This window comes from Achroia grisella, unplaced genomic scaffold (assembly GCF_030625045.1).
Source record: "Achroia grisella isolate CSIRO2021 unplaced genomic scaffold, CSIRO_AGI_Agris_v1 utg146, whole genome shotgun sequence".
Taxonomy (NCBI): Eukaryota; Metazoa; Arthropoda; class Insecta; order Lepidoptera; family Pyralidae; genus Achroia; species Achroia grisella.
The window spans coordinates 2018418-2033889 of record NW_026712636.1 but is presented as its reverse complement, the minus strand read 5'-3'; the positions used below and the strand labels follow the sequence as shown (position 1 = coordinate 2033889).

The window sequence follows — 15472 nt, the reverse complement described above, 5'->3', positions numbered from 1 at the left end:
AAAAAAGGAATCTGGTGTATGACACAGATAAAATTACTTTCTTGGGGACTTCTACTGCTTCAGGTGGTCTATCACACCTAGAAACTCCATATCAATGTTTTAACTATTTTATCACTGATGATTTTATCAAAACATTAGTAGCGGAGACAAATTTATACATAATACAGAGTAATCCCAGTTCATCTATAACAGTTACAGAATATGATTTGTATAAGTTCTTTGGTATATTATTGTACATGTCAGTAATCAAATTTCCTAGCACAAGATCATACTGGTCGCCAAAGTTTGGATATGAGCCCATTTCTTCAACAATGCCACTGAACAAGTTTGAGAAAATAAAGTTATCATTACATTTTAATAACAATGATCTCCACAAACCTATAGGTCATCCAGAACATGACAGGCTTTATAAAATCCGCCCTGTTATCAAGCATCTCAATGAGAGGTTTGCCACAGTGCCAATGGATCAAAGACTTTCTGTGGATGAACAGATGTGTTCTACCAAAATAGGGCATTTTTTAAAACAATATCTGCCTAAGAAGCCCCATAAATGGGGCTTCAAATTATATGTTCTCTGTGATTTGATGGGATATGCCCACAAGTTTGAGGTATATTCTGGACAAGAGAATACAGAAAAGCTCACAGATGAACCAGATCTTGGTTCAACAGGAAATGTTGTAGTTCGTTTACTTCGAGGAGTGCCAAGAAAGCAAAACCATATCATATACTTTGATAATTTTTATACATCTTTGCCATTGGTAGTTTTTTTAGCTAAATCAGGCATTCACACAGTGGGAACTGTGCAACAAAACAGGATTCCAAATAATAAACTTCCAGAGAAGAAAAACTTCATGAAAAAATCTGTGCCCAGAGGTAGTTTTGAGGAAAGAGTGTCTGTGCATGATGGTATAGATTTGAGTTGTGTGGCTTGGAAAGATAATAAAATAGTAACCCTGCTATCTTCTTATGCTGGAGCATTACCTGTAACTAAAGTCAATAGATATGACAGGACAATAAAAGAAAAAATTGATATTACTTGCCCGTTTATTGTCCAAGAGTACAATAAACATATGGGAGGAGTAGATCTCATGGATAGCTTTTTGGGCAGAAACCATATAACAATAAGGTCTAAAAAGTGGTACTTGCGTATATTTTATCATTTATTAGATCTAGCTATTATAAACTCTTGGATTATATATAAAAAAAATGCTCAAGAAAGAGGTGAACCCAAAAAGAGTTTACTTACAATGGGCCAATTCAGAAATGAATTGGCCTTTGTGCTATGCAATAGAGGACCCACCAAAGACGCCAAAAGAGGTCGTCCTAGTACCAGTTCACTAGAAGAGGAATTACTATCAAAAAAAAGAAAAGGTTCTCCAGCACCACCACCTCCAAAAGACATAAGAAAAGATGGTGCTGAACATTGGCCAACAGTAGGTGGGTCACTCCGGTGCAAATTTCCCAAATGCAAAGGCTATTCCACAATTTCGTGTAGTAAATGTGGCGTCAATTTATGTTTAAATAAAAATAATAATTGTTTTTTAAATTATCATAAAGAATAAAGAAGATTGAGTAAATAATATTTTTTTATTTATTTAGTACTGAGCCAAATATGTGACAATGCATGATGATGTAAATTTCCATCATATTGTTTTTTACATAATACATATTTTTATTTACATTAGGATTTTTTTTAATATTTTTCCTTTAATCTAGAGCATTAATTACATCACCCTGATTTATTTAAAAAAAATAGCAAAAACCATGCAAAGAAGGGTTAAACTGACTTCATCTATACATACTATAGCCTGCCAAAGTCTTATTTGAAGGAATGAACTTTGAAGACACCCTTAATAACATATTTTCCATAACCCAAAATTATAAGATACTAAGATGAAATTTACATTACTTACCCGTGAATTGGTAATTTAGATAATAATGTAATTGCGAGATTGTACATCTTTACATTTCACACCAGTTTTGGAATAGTCATCATTGCGACTTTCTTACAGAACTCTCCAATGAACTTAGGGATTTATGAAATGTCTAAATTAATACTTAAAGTAAGTGTTTATTGGAATTTAAAGTGTTCTTTCAGTGTCCAAAAAGCTTTGAGAAATACACCAAGTACCTAATAAGTGTGATAATACCTGTCATATATTGATACTTTGACGCTTTATGTACAGCTTCTTATGGAGCGTCGAATGTAAAAAGTATACATTTTTTCGAACACTCGTCTTCAATTTGGCTATTAGATCGTTAAGATAGTATAGTCCATAAATAAAAGTACTACGATACATCCCTTATGGAAATTACACTCAGTAAATAGTGACTAACATATAAACCTATTTTAAATACTGGACTGTTTCGTCACTCCCTTTCAAATGAACAGAATAAGCTTAAGAGCAAAGGACAAAACAGTTCAAATTAAAATAGGTTTATAAGACATTTGAGCTAAAGATTTTCATAATAGAAACTGCAATAAAGGTAGCGTTACATGTTAATTAATATCTGAATAAAATTACATAATTTATAAGATAGTACGAATCATAATCTAATTAGTTCATAGTTACATGAAATGTATATGATTCATTAATCTGATTGACCGTGCGGAGATAAATTCATCGTAGATAATATTAAAATTACTGCATAATGTATATAAAGCACATATTAATAATGACATGATCACGACTATGTAGATGGCGAAGCAATGAGAATGCATGCATAGAAACAAAGACTAGACTGATGTAATTGACTGATTTGTGATGAAGCAATATTATTTATTAGAAAAGAAAATTAAATTATCCTTTATTTTAAAAACCCATGGTCTATATCGTTTGCAAAATCTTGATACTTTGCTGTAAAAATTGCGTTGCTATAAACGTGTCTTATGTATCTGTAGTTTATTGCAAATTATAATAAAATACGATCAGGTACAACGATAAAGAAATATTATTACGGGTGTATATTGTAATGTATGATTATACAAGTGATATCTGCATATTGCAGCGGAAATGACGTAGTCGATCTTCCATAAAACATCAATATATTTATAAACTGGATACGATCAATATAATAATGAGAGTAGCGCCCTCTGATGTTTGCTTCTAATGTTAAAAAGGAGTGTAAGGTCGTCAACGGTATTTTTTTAATCAGTCCAATGTCCATTAGATGATCAAAAAAAGATTACTCAGCGTCATCAACGAAGTTCAGAGTTGCCAGTATTTTCTTGTTGTTAAAATTATAAAACACTTGATTTAGTTTTTGACTATTTTAATTTAACAGCTTACAAATACGCATTTGTAAGCTGTTAAATTAAAATATTATAAATATTAATATGTTTGTATATTTCATTATTATCTATATTTTATATAAAACAATCTCTGAACCTTGCAACTTTATTCAAGACTGATGAATAGCTTATTTGATAATGTAATGGAACTAAACATGATGGATGATAAACAACAATATTAAAAATGTGCTAATTAAATGGGGTAATTTATTCATAATTTATCAAGAACTCGAAGAGTATTTTTAACCTATTTTAAATTGTTTTAGATTTCTATTTTAATTTGATTTTCTCTTTAGATGGTAAAGTGTAATGGTATATTTAGGCAAAGGTCGCTGTGTGCCAAATGTAAAAAAATAACATATTTACGAAATAGGAAGCAAATACAAATTAATATCCGTAATATGAGTGTATTTATATAATAAAATATAGATTAGATCGTAAGTGATATTATGATAAAATATAGGTATTGTAATTATTAAATATAATATGAATACATAAATTTTTGCTGTATTTAGGAGCGTCTTCCATCTTACTAGTATTGTTTTCTCTTAGATTATCACCGCTGAGGAGAAAAGTGCATGCGTTTTTTTTTTATAACACTGGCTGATGTTGTCTTATCTTAGCGACCAGACAAACCAGTTGAAATAATCGTTAAGTTTTCCGATATGTTCTAATTCGTTGCATGATTGCCACCACAACGTTCCTAAAATCTCTCACAGAAATATTGTGGGATCACCAAATATCAAATAAAATCCCTTTTCCTCATCTATATATCTGAGTAATAAGCTATAAAGACAAGCGATCGGTGTGTGAAAGTGAGAATGGATGTGAGAAAAAGAAGTAAGTGATATAGGAGTTTGGAAGAATAAAGTGTATCTGAGGACGTATGGTAAGAACGAAGTTTTGAAGGGTTTGTTGTATCGGCATATCATGCGGAGGAATCTAATGGTGTCTTATAGAGGTAGAATATAAACGTGGATAGATGTGGAGAAGGAATGACCAAAGAAAAGGTGAAGACAGTTTGAGCGACGTAAGAGAAGAGTAAATGCTCTGATCCTAGTAGCGGTCAAAAAGATAAAGAAGAACGTTCATAATCTTTTCTCCTCGGTTGTGGAAACCAGCCTTTCTTTTGGTGGTATAAGTAGATAAAAATTTACAGCAATAATTAGTACCTAATCGTAGTACGTTGCTGGTAGATGCTATATAATACAATTATGTGTGATAACTTGCTATTTATTTATTAAGTGCTAAAGTGTTTCATTATATTCATAAACATCATCAGAAACTTTTTAAATGGTTGTCATGAGAATTTCGAAATAATGATATATGTTTATGGATATAAAATAGCTTAATTTTTAAGTTTTTCAACTATGATATTAAAATTGTTGCGGCTTATTGTCAAAATCAATCAAATATTTTCATGAATTAATTTATTTTTAGGTATAATGAACTGTTATTTAATTTCGTGTTCTATATGTTTATAAAACTAATAATTAATATAACTTTTTTTTTAATTATTCGTTTTATGAACACTAGTGTTACCACTAAGATAATTATTATAGTCATACTACATTATCATCTCGCTCACACGTAGTTCATGTAAGCAGGATAGCAATAATAGTACGACGAATGTTACTTGGGTGACGTGAGCACTAGCTAAACTTAGTTATTATTTGGTATGTCCGAACTAAGTATGTTTAAGTATGGAAATTATTGTTGTTGTTGATATTTTGCCGGCTTTTAAACGACACCACTCTTTATTAATGCTATTGTTGAGAGTTATTGCCAAATTTTTATTTGTTCTAAAATCTTTGTCTTTGTACATATCCATTAAATAAATTATGTACCGAGGATCAATTTGTTTATTTATGTTACCCAGACCAAATCCTTACAGTAGTCGCCTAATTATGAGATTTAACATTAACCTTGTGGAAAATTATAGCATTCATCCTCATCCGTAGTAACTCAAAAATCGAGTCTGTATTTACTCGATTTGCTCTCTAACCTTCTACATTATAGTATTTTACCCGATTACTGTGGGTAAAACATTGTATACACGTGTAGTATTAAAATGTCCCCGTACCGAAATTCAATAATGACAAGGATTATCGTACGGTTGGCGTTCCTGTGTGACAGCAAATTTTAACATCGACATTCACTGATTTAATGTAATAGCGCGCGCAATATCTTTCCGTCCTATATCACGAAATCACTCCCTACAAATTGCAAAAATACGAAAGGAATAATATCATCAATCTAATTTTGTTCTGTTTTTTTTTCTCATAAACGTGGGGAACATAGGAATTGTTTTGCTATATTTCTAAAGCTATAGGTTTCATAGTGTCTGTATAATCTTTATTAGATTATAGATATCTTTATTATTAGTATGAAATATATATTTAATAGATATCTTTATTATTAGTATGAAAATTTTTCTCTGTCATATTTTTCTTTCCAATATGGGTTGGCACAGAGTAGGTTCGCCAAAGACACGTTTAGGGAACGGGAAGGCGGAGTTTTGTTGTAACTTATGTCTACTCAACACACTCAGGAAAATGTTTGTAATTCCAAAAAAAAATGACAAATTTAAAAACTTTATAATTTTATTACAAAAAGAACAAAGATTGTTTCTACAGTCCGTATTAAATATACAACGATATATTTTTTTTATCTTAATATTACAAGAATAGCGTATTTAAGAACTATATGCATATCAGTTTAATTTCATTGTCCATTTAGTTGTGTTTGGCGCTACAATACACTTTTTATAAAAATGATGTAGCTAGTCTAGTGAGATGGAGTTTTAAGAAAAATATATCTGTCTGGCCTCTGCGGGTGCTTGTTCCATAGGGCAGTAGGGGCATTTCAGTCTGTAATGTAAATATATGGAGTTATTATAAATAAATATAATAAGGTGCTATCCACAAACAATGTCACACCAATATCAGGCATTATTACTCGCACCACACAATGACACAGCTAGTCATATTTTGCTAGTTAAAATTTCGTGTTCCGCTACTAGAAGGATAATTTCCTAATTTTCAGTGTTTCTTAAATAAAAGTCTTAATTTTGATGTGTTTTTACACGAACTTTGTCAGTCCTTCAACCCTTCGTTATAAATATCATACTATGTTAAACACCCTCCTTTCCCCCATTCCCTCCAGTAGTTGAATTGTATTTTAACTTCTCCATTTTACGGAGAGTAGAGATACATAATCAGGCCCCTGTTTAAAGAAGAATGATGTACATACTTGGCACCCATGGCGAGTTTGTTGAGCGCGTCCCGCGAGATGACGTGTCCACAGAGCAGCCGCATGGGCGGGTTCTGCTCGGAGGCCTGCTGCCGCAGTATGGGGCATGCGAATACCGAGTGGTAGCCACCGCCGTCCTCGCCCAGGTCCACCTATATACACACATTTCACACACTTCATGTATATACATACAATTAGGAAAACAAATATAGTTTGTCCAGATGAGAATCGAGCTAGTTTCAATAATAGCACGTGAGAAGGTAGACAAATATGTCTGCAATCTGTGTTTTCAGAATGAATTTACAATTAAAAATAAATTTAAATATTTCTATCAATGACTTAGTAAACATAACACAAGCTCTACTTAATTTGGAACTAGATGGCACTATGTGTATTGTCCTATAATTATTTTTCAAGAATGAGATCTGATTTGATGGTTCACTGTATTAATTTAGTAGTTAAGGTAGTAGTACTTTTTATGTGACATGCCCCACATTAGGCTTTCTAGAATTCTTGTGCTCCTCACTAACAACATTAGAACCCTGAAAAAAAAACCGGCGAGTACCTCTAGCGGCAACTCGTCGTCGGACCAGGCGGCGACGACGTGCGGATGCGTCATCTTGGCGCGGATATCATGTAGCGCGGGCAGCACGCGCGCGCCCGCCAGCACCGCGCCCGCCAGCGGCGACAGCGGCGCCAGTCGCAGCAGCGCACACGCCTCCCGCACGAACAGCTCCGCGGCCTCCGCTCCGAGCGCGGCCGGCGCGAGTAGACGGCGGTAGGCCCGAGGCGCCGGGCCCGCACCCGCCCGCACCCACGCCAGCGCGCACACTGCCGCCTGCAGCTGCCGCTCGTGGCGCGCCGCGTGTCGTGGAAACTGCTCGCGCGCGTACTCTATGGCCGCGCGCACACCTTCGGAGCGCGCCAGCCGCAGCGCTTGCATGCGGTGCAGCGTGAACGGCAGCGGCGAGTGCTCCAGTCGAGCTGCGTGCTGCTCCGCCCACTGCAGCGCCGGCCCCGGATCGCCGGCCGCTAGCGCTACCGCGCATCGCTGCAGCGCTGCGAATTCGCACGACCGCTCCACGCCCGTCACCCCGCTCTCCGCCACCACCGCGTCTCCCACCTCCTCCAGACCCTGACAAGTGCCCGTGATAGATAATTTTTAAATTTAATGTATCAAAATGTTTTTATTATTAATTATATTTGTTGCGGGATCGTAACTGTGTCCCATAATATTAATACATTTTTTTTACAATACCTAAAACCAAAAGTAGTAATTGTATAATAGGTTAATATTAACCGATCGTAATTATACTAAAAAGTAAGAAAATTCACGAGACCTTGCCAACTTATTGGTCGGCATCGACATCAGCTGTGTCGGTTGAGAACGTTGTTCGGGAGAGGGATCACTGGTAATTTAACAGAGCAGAGCTCTCCACAAAAATAATAATGCTGCAGAGCAGGTGATCACTATACATACTTTATTATTAGTGCTGTTAACAATTAGAGACATTGCATAACTTTTGTTTGTCATTATTTATATGTGATTACATATTTATGTATGTTTACAAATATCCAAATAAATTAATTACAAGTATACACTGGATTTTCTCTCTTAGTGCTTTTATATATTGTCATTTAAAATCAATTGTAACTATTTAACCAATATAGAATTTGCTTTTATACGCGGCACTTTAAGATCCACTTTAAAATGTTAGAATTTTTAAAAGATTACCTAAATTTATAGGACTGAATTGTCCAATGCAATTTTTTTATAGTCCTTTGATTGAAAGTCTTCTTTATTAAGATTGTAGTTCCTTTCCAACATAGAAACCAATACAAATGCGAAGAGGACTCATAATTCTGCACATTTATCATAAGTTTGATAGCAATTTCTCACCTGTCGATATATGTGTTGGGCTATGGCCTGTTCCATAATAGGTCTGTTTATATCTGAGCAAAACAACTCTGCTTTAGGAGCGACTGATCCATAGTCGGCTATGAAGTGTTTATCAATTGATTTGCCCACTCGTGACACTGTGGCATGCAACTCTCTATGTTCTGTATTGAAAAAGATATTCTTGTTTTATACTAACATAAAATATCAAGTCATAATTATAATTATCACAATTTCCATTCTATAATAGTAACAATTATTTAATGTATATTAAAAAAATCAGGGAGAAAGGTTGTTTAAATTTTATACACCACCACCTAAAACGCAGTACACAACCTTGTGTGATTATATATTTTGCTATTTGTTGACCTTGTAATCCTTGTATCTCCCTGCGTGGGTAGTAGTAGCTATAGGTAATAATAAAACCTTTGGTTGCTAAATATCTTATATATTTTAACCTTTATAATTTATTTACAATTTAAACAAAAGACCATTATATGTTATAAGAAGGGTAAGTGGATAGTTGCCATATTTAAAATTATACTACTACTAAATTTAATATAGAGTTGGTAAACAATGGTTAAAATAAATTTCTTAAATGAAAGAACTGTAATGAACTTTAAAGTTATAGCACATAAGGGCTATTAATTATTAACAAAGGCCCTTTGCTAATAATTTACCAGGTCGGCTTGACCTCCACTTTTAGTCCCCTTCTCTTACATTTAATAGATTTTTAGTACCTATGACTAAAAATACAGTCCACATGGGAGGAGTTATGAATGTGAATGAAGCAATGAGAACACTCACTCACACACTTGTGAGAAAGTAAAGATCTAATAATACTGATCTCTGCCTAAATCAGTGATCAGGTGAAAAATATAAATATATTCTATATAAAGTTTAACTCATAATGGTTAGAATTAAAAGGAAATACTGTAACTTCTTCATACCTGTGGACATCTGAAATACGGTTTGTTTGACACGAGCAGCCAAATCACTGACCACCATCGCTTGAGTCTGAGATAATGGTGTGTCTGGAGGATCTTTAAAACAAGCATATATAAAATAATCAATATAATAATAATCCGAGGGCAATACACACAGCACTCTCTAGACCCAAATTAAGCTAGCTAAAGCTTGTGTTATGTGTAACAAGATAACTGATACAAATGCATAGATTTTTTTATTTAATTCATAATATTCATGGTGTTTTTTGCACTTGTAGCTAAATTATGTAATCTAAAGAGAGAAGATGACACAGTAATAACAAAAGAGTTAATTTATAATATTGTTTTCATTTACATTTCACTACAAATTCAATAGATTTACATGGTAAAAATTTAAAACCATTAACCAATGTATCCTCATTACATTTCATCTCTAATAGTCAGTTAGTCAGGACAGTAAAACTCAAGGAATTGCTAACCAAGCCCAATAGCAGGTATGTAATCGGTCAATATAAGACGCCTGAGAATGCTTGTGAAATGTTAATAGTTTGTAAATGACTATGTGTAAAGAAACCAAATTATATACATTTATACATATATTTAAATAACTATATAACAGATTCAATTCAAAAGGGAACATAATTTATATATGACAATTATCAAACACATTGTTTTTCTATGCACTTTGAGAGATATTTATTACAATTAGTATTGCAAGATAGGAAAGTGGCAAAGTTGCATGTCTTTCAATCAACATTTTTTCATGCTTTCTCTTTGTTACAAAGAGAATAGTTAAAATTATCTATCTGGGATACATATTGGGCTAATATGAACATACACTTACTTTGAGCAATTTCTTTCTTTAAATTCTGGACTTGTTCTATAATATCCTGCAGAACTATATCAGTGTGATCATTTATAGCATTAAATTTTGAAATAGCTTTGTCCAAATCCTGTTCAACACCAAGGCAGGACTCCATATTTCTCGATTACTACAACCTTGTAACAAATTACTAAACACTAGTATTAAAATTAATTGGTTTAATTATGATCGGTTGCTATAAATACTACGTTTAGACTAAAATAGTCATTTTTATCATGAAGTTACAACTTGATAATAAAAATAAAATTAAAGCGAAGTGAATAGCAAAGACAACAATGACAAGACAAACAAACATTAAAAAATATTGACTGATAGGAGTGACACTATATTGTCAATCTTGGTTCAGTCCACAGCACTGAGCAAATAATCACTACAACAAAAGTAACTACATAATTTCTTTTTGCTTGTCATAGAAAAACCTATATTTTTCAATTTACCAACTAACATCCAATATTAGTTAGCAGTCGTCGACCTATTATTAAAGCTCCAAAATTAGTGAGACAAATATAAGTAGCAGTGTTACTATTAATAAAAAACAAAAGAAGAACACGAACTTCTAGTCTTGAAAAAAAATACATTCTGTCTATGGTCGTGTATTGCACAATTTCGTCTACCAAAAAGTTAGGTTATTTTAAAGTGAGGAATTACCATTGAAATATCTGGAATAGTTTTAAATTTGTTTCTTAATTATGGCGCAGAGCAAGTTGAATGATATGGCTGGTAAATTCGCAAAAGGTGGGCCACCAGGATTGAATATCGGTTTAAAAGTGGTAGCCGTGATCGGAGCGGCAGCTTACGGATTCTCACAATCCTTATTTACCGTCGAAGGAGGTCATCGAGCCATTATGTTCAACAGAATAGGAGGTGTCCAACAGCACGTAATGAGCGAGGGTCTGCACTTCCGCGTACCTTGGTTTCAGTATCCTATTATTTACGATATTAGATCACGACCTCGCAAAATTTCGTCACCCACCGGTTCCAAAGACTTGCAGATGGTGAATATCTCATTGAGAGTACTGTCGCGCCCTGATGCTAGTAATCTACCAATAATGTATAGACAACTGGGAACGGACTACGATGAGAAAGTGTTACCCTCTATTTGTAACGAAGTTTTGAAGTCAGTTGTTGCAAAGTTCAATGCATCGCAGCTGATTACACAGCGCCAGCAAGTGTCACTGCTGATTAGAAGAGAACTAGTTGAGCGGGCGGCTGATTTTAATATTATTTTAGATGATGTATCCTTGACTGAGTTGAGTTTTGGCAAAGAGTATACGGCAGCTGTAGAAGCGAAACAGGTAGCCCAACAAGAAGCTCAGCGCGCCGCTTTCGTAGTAGAAAGGGCGAAGCAGGAACGCCAACAAAAGATTGTTCAGGCTGAAGGTGAAGCTGAGGCTGCAGAGATGTTAGGTAAAGCCATGGGTATGAATCCTGGTTATTTGAAGTTGCGTAAAATACGTGCAGCTCAGAGTATCTCACGGATGATTGCACAATCACAAAACAGAGTCTTCCTTCCTGGCAATAGTTTGATGATCAATTTGCAAGATCCCACATTTGATGATTTATCAGAGAAGCTTACTAAGAAGAAGTAACATATGGCGACGGTAGAGTGTGTTAGTGAATCGAAGCAAATGACCACTGCTGCCGATGATGATACTGCCATTATGATTAGTGGTGCTGCTTCTATCTCTGTCTAGTGCATTTGTGTTAGTGTATCACAAAATACAAGTAACTATTGTCTGTATCTATTGTGATGTGGTCTGTTTATTAGTTGTAGTTTTATAGTATATATGAGAATCATATTGGTTTTAATAAAATTGTTTAAAACTTTGTGTCATTAACTTGTTAAATATAACATTACTGATTGCTTTATAGTTTAATTAGATGCTTTTACTAACCTTAATAATAATATAAAACACTCATTACATTAGTCCTCAAGAAATACTTTTGCATTTGAAATTATGCAATAAATTCTTATTCCATACAAGTACTTACATCACGAACATCTACAATTTAATTTTGAAATGCAGTTATGCTTTGGAGAGAAAGATAAACAGTATCTATTACCTATCTGCACATATATCATTAACCACACTTGTAATAACATTTAAAAACTCAACTTTAAAGTTTAAGCCTTAAAGTTGATATTAAAGATATAATTGTATATATGATACCATATTGACATTTCCATTTCATAACATATCACTAAAAACCTAGTAAGATAAATGAGAATAAAAATATCACAGCTTGTGATGTCAAGTACTTACAATCCAATATATATTTATGTTCACATTTGATCCCAAACAATATAAATTGATATCAAATTAACTTTATATTTCACCCTTTTCACTATCATGTGGATACAATTTTTTACCGTTCATTCTGAACTGAACCTGATTAATTTTCATTTCAGTGAATATAAAATATTTCGTCAATAACAATTGCATATCACCTTGTCTCATATTGATGCTTTTAGAAAACTTAACACACTGTCTCCAGTGAAGAATGCCTGATGTACTACATGTATTACTACCAATTTAAAGCTATACACTATTAAAACAATCAAATTGAAATCACAACATACCAGCCATGTTATTAAATTAGTAAATGGAAGGATAATTAAGAAGCTATCTTTAAAAATTTTACTTCTATCAGGTTAAATTACCAGTAATAGAGAGTTCCCTGAGCTTTTCTACCTTGCATTCTGCAACTTCAATTCACTGATCCCTGACACTGAGTCTCTGGTTGGACTACCTGCTCAACTTCTATGACAGTCATATATTTTAGCCAAAAGAAAATACATGTTCCACAGAAAATTAATTCTTTTAATAGAGTAATCTGCATATATTTAAGTACTTAACTGGCTTAAAATTATTTCAAAATATATTTAGCATTTAAGATTGCACACAAATAAATTTTAGAATAATTGGTTTTTTAATTTGAATTGTAACAGTACTTACTCATGAAGAAGTCATTGTTATTTGTTTATTGATGTTCTACAAAACATACACCTATTAAAAATATGTGTGTGTATTCATCAGCAGTGATATAAGACATTCTCATACTGATCAATCACTATTCACCATAAGGTCTTATGCCAACTGTTATACTTTCAATCCTTAGTTATCTCAATCTCTAAACATATATAAAATGAGAATTTTAAACAATTCACATGATAGTCGCAAGTTAACAGAACTTGTGTTACAGGTACTAGGCAACTTTTAGAAATGATCAAATAAGTACATTTTTTGTAAATATGTAATATATATATAAAGCACCTAGTCCAGTACCATCATATTAATGAATACAAATTTTGTTCTTACCATGCAAGGAATTGAACCTGCTACCATTGGAAGTAAGATGAAGTGTTAAACTATCAATGCCATAAAATATTGTATCATATAAGTCCTATAAATAATTATACAGCTAACAATCCAGCATGCATACAGAATTGATGATGTTACTTCATAACCCTAGATCAATCATTATAGTTAAAATAACAATCCTAATGTCTCATCTTTCTTATATAGATATTTTATATCCTTTATATAAAGTTACTTTAAATGATATTATCACAGCAAATATCCTATTTATGTAATGTCTAAAAATGTTGAACATAGAGGTACATCAGATACAGCAGAAAAATTAACCTCAGTGAGTTTTATTAATATGTGCAAATAATTAATTTATTTAATCATTGTCTTATGGACAAAATAAGTTTTAGCACTTCACAAATGTAAAAAAAAGAACATGGGTATAAATAATATTTTATTTTATAAACTAAACATGGTAAACAAATATACAATCAATTTCCTACTTCAGGGCTGAAGGTTGTGGCAGTCTATACTTAGCCATTTCGACCTCCGCTTCGAAAAAGCTGACGTTGTCATAACAAAAATATTCTGGGACTTTGTAAGCTCCGGTCTTCCCAGGATCCACATCAGGCCCTACAGGTTGAGTCGCTGTATGGACTACTGCACTGCTCAAACCTGAAACATTTGCATTCACTTGCGTAACGGGCTTAGATGTAGTCGGATTTTGGATTGGAGGTGAATTCTCGCTATAATATCTGCCCAATATTCTTATTAAATTATTCCTTAAAAGAGGTCGGATCATTTTGGATTTTATAGCTCTAGACGTAATTTAATAATGAGGAATTATTAATTTTTAGTAAACTACAGCAAAGAATATACTACTCTCTACAGTCAATACAATAGAGTCTACAAAATAAATAGATAAAAAGTGTCGAAGTAAAATTTGATGTCACACTTTGACATCAATGTCAACGTCAAATTTATTTTTTCGCAGGCAACTGAATGTTGCCAATATAATATCATTCTTAAAACTAGATAAGTAATTACGCGTACATGGTATAAAATTATTAGTAAATAATATATATTAAAAGTTTGATGTGAATTTTTATTAAAAAAAGTAATTTCAGCAATTGTTTTCTTACAGATGGAAGACAAGGAAAGTTGTTATGTGGTATTAGACTAATAACTTTTTGCGAAATGTCTTATAAGTAATGTATTCTAACGCATTTATTAATAGATTATCAATGCTATATAAAAGTACTCAATAAAATCACACCGTAACATACCGCCTTACTTGGTCATTGGTTAGATTTCTACTACAATGCAAACATTTTTATTAGTAGTTGGTCTGGGTATTTTCTATATAAGCTATATATGTATTTACAAAAATATGTAATTAGGTAGGTATTTCTAAATAGTCACTACTAAAATTAAATAGTGACGGGTATCCCAAATTCCCAACACATTGCATCGAGGTGACGATTTTATTTATTCAAAATAGGACGTTATAGACTATAGGATAATTTTACATACTTATCACAACACTTTTCCATTTAGGAGCTGAGCAATAGTATGTTATTTAAAAATCAGACATTCTCATTGCACTTAAATTCATAAATAAAGTTTGATGGGGTTATCAGTATTTTTATTTTGACCTAGCATGTGGTGATTGCTCAGTGAGCCAACTAGGTACACAAGGGAGAAGATGTTAATAATGCGGACTCGTGTGGAGACTTACCTCAACGCGATTCCCTCTGAAAACCATCCTAATAAATTCCTACTAAATTTCCCACGATGTACTAACCGACCTGACCTATACTATGTGGGGCTCACCGCAGGCGAGTGCACCATATAATTAACAGTAATAAAAAAATACGGTACAAAATTACA

At 33.2% G+C, this 15472-nt stretch overlaps 2 protein-coding genes across 2 annotated transcripts; one reads left to right on the top strand and one right to left on the bottom strand.

The window, feature by feature from the left end:
* Positions 1-5902: 5902 nt before the first annotated feature.
* Positions 5903-10550, bottom strand: LOC131855597 (E3 ubiquitin-protein transferase RMND5B). Its single transcript, XM_059206882.1, has 6 exons — positions 10233-10550; positions 9392-9484; positions 8445-8605; positions 7110-7679; positions 6545-6696; positions 5903-6162 (listed from the first exon to the last, which is right to left on the bottom strand). Exons 1-6 carry the CDS (start codon positions 10366-10368, stop codon positions 6096-6098), a joined length of 1179 nt encoding a protein of 392 aa, XP_059062865.1. The 5' UTR covers positions 10369-10550; the 3' UTR covers positions 5903-6095.
* A 309-nt stretch (positions 10551-10859) lies between these two features.
* Positions 10860-12105, top strand: LOC131855613 (prohibitin-2). The gene has a single exon (XM_059206902.1). It carries the CDS (start codon positions 10961-10963, stop codon positions 11858-11860), a length of 900 nt encoding a protein of 299 aa, XP_059062885.1. The 5' UTR covers positions 10860-10960; the 3' UTR covers positions 11861-12105.
* Positions 12106-15472: the final 3367 nt, after the last annotated feature.